Raw genomic sequence first — 7,136 nt, forward strand, 5'->3', positions numbered from 1 at the left:
TCTACATTTTTCATTTTGTCGGTTTCTGCATTTGATTGGACCGGTAGCTTGCCGAAGCACCGCAGTTGCACCCCCGTGGACCTGTGTTTCATGACACTTGGCGTCATGCAACACGTCTATTGCAGATCCATGAGCAACTTGTGGGCCTCGCACCCAGGGCACGAGTTCGAATAAGGAAGCTCACATTAGAACCTCATTGAGCGAGCCCTGCGCTGGTGTAAAAACGAGGCGTCTTGGGTGCGGCGACAACGTCGCCATGGACGACCGTCGAGCGGCGAAGATGAACTCGTGAAAACGTCCAGCATGGCGTGGTTGACGACGTGGCAGAGAAGACAATACATTTACTCTCGACGAGTATTTACGCCACGTGTACGATCTAGCACAGTGACCGCACACCGCACACATATGTTTACGTGGGCTGCCCGTAGCTCGCACACTCTTCCGCTCAATCTATGTTCCAGTATAACCTCTCGGGCCACAATGCTGGAGCGACGACAGAGCATTGGTCCAGAAAAGCATGCGCACCGTAGCGTAGCTGCGGTAGAGTGTTGGCTTTTGTGCAGGCCGTGCCTTGGCAAGAAGCGAGCCTGGCCTTTCACGTTTGAAGAACTCATTATCGATGGGTTGCCCAGGAGGAGGCGGGTGGGCTTGCAGGCCGCTTTGGCTTGCTTTGCTGTCCGGACCTTTGTTCTTCTGTTCTTCTGACTCCATATTTGGCGCGAAAATGTCTTGTTTGAGGGATTGTACGATAACATCGAACAATACGAAGAAGTAGATATTAACTTATTTTCTCAAGCTAATAAGAAAGTTGTGTTCCTACCAGCCCACTCCCCCGCAGCCTAGTGTAGTATGACCTCGTGTCCTTGTCCGTTCACTCTTTTGAATCGATGACGCACCAGACGCAAAGGAGCCAACGGATGCCAGCGTGTACCCGGGATGTGTGACGCGTCATACGTAAGCCTGCTCGATCATGAACGGGCGGCTCTGGTGTGTCGGGGGCAATCCACCGCGTTGGTTCCACCCAAAGCACTGCGACGTTTATGCCTACGCGTTATTAGTATTCTAGTCCTTACAACGCACAGCTATTCTATCTCAACAAGTATGTATATTTGGATTGTAATTGTCCGAAGAAGGGATTGAGTCTAAAGACTTGAGTTTGCCCTTTTGTCACGAAACGCGACGCCGACGGTTTCGCACCAACAGCTGTTCCTAGGTATTTATCCATATCGTCTCAATCGCCTCTTGGCATCAAGAGGCTCCACTCGCCACACCCCATACACCAGCTCATAAACGATGCTAACTTTAACGTTACAGTACATTGTAGATGCGCCCCTCCCTACTAGTTTCAGAGCTGCTATATAACAAAATGTATATCGTCTGCACGAGCCTTCCGTTGTCATATCGAGCTGTCGCCATGGCTTACAACACCTCGGTTCGGCCCATACTCTTTGGCCCACACTCGGGATGTGATATCATAAAGACTCCAACCACCTAGCTGCGCTCCGCGACGTGCGTCCACTGTGTTGGATGAATGCTGATCGATGCCGTGTGTACTGCTCTGCATGATTGCACGCAAAATGAGACGCTGTGGAGAATGCTGCCACGGGATCGGGTGGCCAGCTGCTTGCGGTTTTCAATTCGTGAGATTCCAGAGTCGCGGCCGATGCAGCTGGCGTATCGCAGACAGCGACAGCGGCGACGTGTCCTTCGTCCACTTTGAGAGTACGCAGTCTATTTTGCAACTTGCTATGGGCGCTACCGTCCTCGTCGTGGGCCTCTTGCTCACCGTCGCCGTCGCGCCTGTCGCTGCGGTCGTTGCAACAATTTACCTCGAGGCCAACTACAGCGGCTTGTCGCTCGATATGGACATCTTTAGCGGCAACACGAGCCTGCCGTGGACGCTCGGAATTGCGTCCCTGCGCATCTTGCCAGGGTACGAGCTCGTGGGGTATGACGCACCGGCGTTTCAAGGCTACTACATGGTTTGGGACGCCGACGCGCCGTCGCTCGGGTCGCTCTGGTCGTCGCGCATCCTGTCGTTCAAGATTCGCAGCGCAACAAACGACCTCGTGTTGGCGCCCAACAACCTCCAAAACGTCGTCAACGTGTACCAAGCGAGCAAGTTTTCCGGTCAAATGCGGTCATTGCCCCTCGGAAAAGATACTTTCAACTCGCCGCTGGCGCGCGCCGTCATGTCGATCAAGGTCACGCCGGGATACCTCTTTGTCGCGTACGACGGGCCTGACCAGTCGGGCAAGTCGACGTCGTTTGCGGCCGACACGGGCGATCTCGCGGCGTGGGACGCTCGGATTCTGTCGTACGACCTTCGCCGAATCTCCAATGCGACCGTGACGCCTGCAACGCTCGTGCCACCGCCGCGCCCGTCGACGACACCGGCCCCGACGTCGACCAACGACGAAGCGACCAACTGTACGTCCTTGTTGCATGCGCTGCGACTCGTTGACGACGATGCATGATGTAGACACAACCATCATCATTGCATGCACGGCCGCTGTCGTTGTCGTTGTCGGTCTCGTCGGTCTCTGCTTGTTGCGCCGCATGAAAGCTGCGAAAGCCAAAGGCCCGTCGTCTTCCCAAGGTGCTACATCGCGCCACAGCCAAGACGAGAGTGCGTCACTGGCCATCTCGTTTGACGCCATTTACAAGCTTGCGTTGGACGGCTCGCTGTTGTCTCTTCAGCAGCTCATTGGCTGTGGCGCGTACGCCGAAGTGTGGCGAGGCTCGTTCCAGTCGCAGCCTGTCGCGGTCAAGACGCTGCTCTCAAACCGCGCAACGAACCAAGGCATCCAAGATTTTGTGCACGAGATTGCACTCATGGCCAGGTATTTCATTCCATATTTCAAATGTCGTAGTCGACTTTGAACTAGCTTTGACTCGCCCTACATTGTGCGCGTCCTCGGCGCGACGTGGCATCGTCCATTGGACCTCAAGTGCATCATGGAACTCATGAACCTCGGGGACCTCAAAGACTATCTGGCGCATCATTCGAGTTGTGCATATCCGTGGAGCCAGAAGCTCCGATCGATTCAAGCCATTGCCAATGCACTGGTGTATTTGCATTCGCTCAACATCATTCATCGCGATCTCAAGTCCCGAAACGTGCTCCTCGACTCAAAAAAAGGCACCAAAATCGTTGATTTTGGCGTCTCGCGTGAAGACACGAACGCGACCATGACCACGGGCGTGGGCACGTTTCGGTGGATGGCCCCCGAGGTCCTTCAGGACAGCTACTACAGCGTCGCTGCCGACATTTACTCGTTTGGTACTACATTGATTGATGGCAATGTTGCAATTTGACGTATGAATGATTAGGGATGGTGCTCTCGGAATTTGACGCGCACCACATTCCGTACCAGAATGTGAAAAATACCAAAACTGGCCTTCCGCTGGTCGACACAGCCATCATCGGCGCCGTCCTTAACGGTGCGCTCCGACCCGAGTTTTCGAGCTCGTGCCCTGCGTCCATCCGCGACCTTGCGCTCCTGTGCTTGGCCCACGACCCGGCCAACCGCCCCACCGCCTACCAAATCGCAGTCATGCTCAAGGAGATCCAGTTGTAGACCAGACGACGACTAATATTATTACTTCGTACTATTTTGCCAGACAGATTGTTTTCACCCTGCATAACGTCGTCCCGCCGTACATAAGTATCGGCGGTCTTGCTTGCAGACGAAATCCCATTTCCACGCTTCTGATTGGCTATGTGAGATATGTTTATGGCCAATCCGAGGTGAGCCGTCCACCGGCGTCGCCGATCCAAAGCGCTCGAATCGCAAATTGGCGTTGAAAACTCGATTCGCTTCAACTTGGCCCATTGATAGTAGACACCTTGGAGATCATGAAATGCTACACCGCATGCTCGAGACGTGAGCAGGGCATACTTTATTCGCGCAATTACTTCTTGCGGCATGTGCCACTAATAAATGTATGATGCCACATCTAACAGCGAACGGGAAACCGCAGCGAAATCTCGGCCAAAAAGTTTAGGAATGAGCCAAATATTCCCCTTGTGTGTTTCTCAATGGTCAACAGGTAAGTGTGTACATACTCCAAACGTTATGTGGGAACGCAAGAGGACTGCAAATTTCGAGTCCGCAATCACGCTTGAGGCGTTTTTGGCGTATCACAAAACAAAAAGTTCAATCTCTATTACTAGTATTCGCCTTGGATTGGATAGTGCACTTGACCAATCGTCCCCGTTTCTTCCGACTCATAGCCCGAGTCGTCGGCCTCGTCGTCGCCGTCATAGAGAGCGAGTGCTGCCGCCGTCGCGTGCGCATCATCCACCAGTGCTTCGGGTGTTATGTGCTCTGTGCGCGGGAAGCCCGCGGCCTTGAACTTTGGTAGCACCGCTTCCCGAAAGTACGTGTGGGGGATGACTTTTTTCAGCGCTTGAACGGCCTTGGCCTTGGTCACGTCGTGCGCCAAGAGGTATGAAAGGACATCGTTCCGGTCGCACGTGGCCGCAAAGATCATGCCGCTGTACGTAAACCCTTCCGAGCGTTCGGCGAGGAGAAATTTCACGATACTCAAGTGGCCTTGATCGGCAGCAAAGTCGATCGCGCGCGTCGTGCAGCCTTCGTGGCGGTGCTTGTGCAAGAATCGCACCATGGCTTCGTTGCCCTTGTACGCCGCCCCGTCCATCGCCAGCGTCGACCCGCCCTCGCGGCGGTGTTGAATGAGAAAGTCCAGAAGCGGGCGGTTGCCGTGGATCGCAGCCGCGTCAAACGCCAAGGTTGTGCAGCCTTCCGTTCGGTTGAAATGGAGAAATTTGACAATCTCGAGGTGGCCAGCGCATGCCGCGGCGTCCATTGCCATTGGTGTACAGCTGGCCTTTTGCTTGTGTAAGAAATTGACTATGTGGCGGTGGCCCTTGAATGCTGCCAGATCCATCACATGTGGAGGACATGGTGCGTGGCGCGTTGTGATCAAATACCGAAGGAGCCCGAGGTGACCAAAGCGCGCCGCATACAACGTGGCCTTTTCCGGCGTCTCCAAATGCGGGTAGTGCTTGAACAGAAACGCAATCGTGTCAAGATGATGCTTCCGCATGGCGCCTTCCAGGGCTTTTGAAGAAATCCCGCTGCACTCCATCTCGTGGAGGAAGCGAAGGACGCTGAGATGGCCGTATGACGCCACTCGGTCCATGATCAAGTGGGAACTACCGACGGTAAAGTTGGCCATGCCCGCAACATCGACGCCTTTTTCATACACAAGGTACTGCAACAAGCCAAGATGACCGCCGAGCGCCGCCGCTGTCGCCAGCGTCTCTTTGGCCTGTAGAAAGGGTGCGAGCTCGTCCAGCCACAAGTTTTCCATGGGCGCCGACAGGAGCGCAGAGGTGTAGAACGGCTTGGCACCGGCGCCTTGGTTTGGATACAGCTCCTTCTCGTACCAGAGCAAGACGCCCAAGGGCTTGGTTCGGACGTAGAGCAAGTCCTTGACAAGTGCGTACATGCGCCGCGACCGAATGAGGCGCATCTCGGAGCGATCGAGCTCGGTGTACTTGTGTGGGAGCGTGACGAGGTCGCCGCGCCAGTCGGACCGGAACGCGCCGGCCCAAATGCTTCGCTTGACGTCGTACCACGCACCGGAGTCCATGGCGTCCTTGTCGATGCGCCCGTTGATCCACTGTGTGAGTGGGCCAGCATACGCAAAAATCAGGGCGTAGGTCGACCACGTTGGCCCAGTACGTCGTCGTCGTATGCATCTGTGCTCGTCGATGGTTTTCTTAGAATGACCACCGACGTGTCGACCGATAGGCTGGCTTATTATCAAGTAGCAACAAATTATCAAGTATGAGAATACATCAAGTAGCCGCACTAGTTATCCGGACAATGGTCGCATTGTAGTCCCATTTTGATGCGACTCTTGGCCAAATAAACGCGACAACCAACGCTATTGTTGCACAAAATTGTCTACAGGAACGTCGACCGATGTTTTTACAAGACCAGAAAGCCCGTGCGGCTGGTTTCACTCAACCGATCCGTGGTCTCGAGGTTTGTGTTGCGGAGCGTACTGCCGTTCTGCGACCGGTTCCGGCTCACGGCCGAGCGCGATCGCGACCGAGCCCGCTCTTCGAGTTGCTACACAAGGCCCTCGTTAAGCGCCCAAGCCAGCGCGAGAACGTACACTGCGGTTGTCGAGGTTGCGCGTCAGACGCAAAAGCGCGGCTGACGTCGACACGTCGTCTTTACTACTCATCGCACGCGAACCAAACCGAATCGACCGGTTCGTCGGCGACTGCCGCGAGTTGGCGAGCTCTCCAAACACTGAGTTGGGCTTGAAGAGCAGCTACACGAATGAACCCTAAACCCTTGTACAGACTAGAAACACGCAACGTTACCTCGTTGTACGTGCCCTGCTCGACAATCTCGCCGTTCTGCATGACAAAGATCGCGTCCGCGTGCTGCGTCGTCGCAATGCGATGCGTGACCGAGATAATCTAGACCAAACAACATGGATAAATCCTCTATAACTCCAAACGCAGAAATGAAATGTGTACCGTCATATGCAGCGAGCGCACGAGCTTCTCGAGCGTCTGCACAATGCTGGCTTCGGTCTCCGGGTCCAGCGCACTCGTGGCTTCGTCGAGCAAGAGCAGACTACAAGTAGCAGTGTATCAGTGTATCAACCAAAAAGATCGAAAAATATATACCTCGGCTGCCGCACGAGCGCGCGGGCCAGACAAATGCGCTGGATCTGGCCGCCACTGAGGTTGACGACCGCGTGCTGCCCAATGATCGTGTCGTAGCCGTCCTTGAGACCGTCCACAAAGACGTGGCACTCGGCCAGCTTGGCGGCTTCCAAGCACATTGCACGGGTCGCGCCGTCCCGGCCATACCTATCCACATGCATCGTAAAGGCCATCCGACAGCAAAGAGGAAGAGCGTACGCAATGTTGTCGAGGATCGAGCCGTTGAGAACACCGCCGTCTTGAAACACGACCGCGGTCTGGTCGGCGAGACTCGCCTTTGAGTAGTGTTGCGTGTCGTACGAGTCGAGGCGCAGCGTGCCGGCCGAGATCGGGTAAAACTGCATGAGGCAGCCGAGGAGCGTGCTCTTGCCGCAGCCACTCGGACCCACAATGCACGCGTACTCGCCCTAGTCCATTT

General features: G+C 55.1%; 3 protein-coding genes across 4 annotated transcripts in view; 1 reads left to right on the top strand and 2 right to left on the bottom strand.

Annotated features, from left to right (window-relative positions):
• Positions 1-1,748: 1,748 nt before the first annotated feature.
• On the top strand, positions 1,749-3,581 carry SDRG_09746 (TKL protein kinase; the record flags this gene model as incomplete). The annotated part of the gene is made up of 4 exons (XM_008615696.1): positions 1,749-2,430; positions 2,483-2,843; positions 2,889-3,283; positions 3,334-3,581. The coding sequence occupies 4 exons, from the start codon at positions 1,749-1,751 to the stop codon at positions 3,579-3,581; spliced, it is 1,686 nt and encodes a 561-aa protein (XP_008613918.1).
• Positions 3,582-4,173: 592 nt separating this feature from the next.
• On the bottom strand, positions 4,174-5,622 carry SDRG_09747 (hypothetical protein; the record flags this gene model as incomplete). Its single annotated transcript, XM_008615697.1, has 1 exon — positions 4,174-5,622. One exon carries the CDS (start codon positions 5,620-5,622, stop codon positions 4,174-4,176), a length of 1,449 nt encoding a protein of 482 aa, XP_008613919.1.
• Positions 5,623-5,770: 148 nt separating this feature from the next.
• The window catches only part of SDRG_09748, a gene marked incomplete at its 5' end in the record, with an annotated part of 3,915 nt that continues 2,549 nt past the window's right edge, over positions 5,771-7,136 (bottom strand). Inside the window, 6 exons of one of the 2 annotated variants that reach the window (XM_008615699.1) lie at positions 5,771-6,107; positions 6,154-6,315; positions 6,368-6,466; positions 6,527-6,626; positions 6,680-6,865; positions 6,917-7,125. In XM_008615699.1, coding sequence (XP_008613921.1) covers positions 5,964-6,107; positions 6,154-6,315; positions 6,368-6,466; positions 6,527-6,626; positions 6,680-6,865; positions 6,917-7,125 — 900 coding nt within the window. In that variant the 3' untranslated portion in view covers positions 5,771-5,963. Of the gene's footprint in view, positions 6,108-6,153; positions 6,467-6,526; positions 6,627-6,679; positions 6,866-6,916; positions 7,126-7,136 lie in introns of both variants that reach the window. The other variant, XM_008615698.1, reaches the window with a different exon arrangement.

This window comes from Saprolegnia diclina (assembly GCF_000281045.1).
Source record: "Saprolegnia diclina VS20 unplaced genomic scaffold supercont1.31, whole genome shotgun sequence".
NCBI lineage: Eukaryota > Oomycota > Saprolegniomycetes > Saprolegniales > Saprolegniaceae > Saprolegnia > Saprolegnia diclina.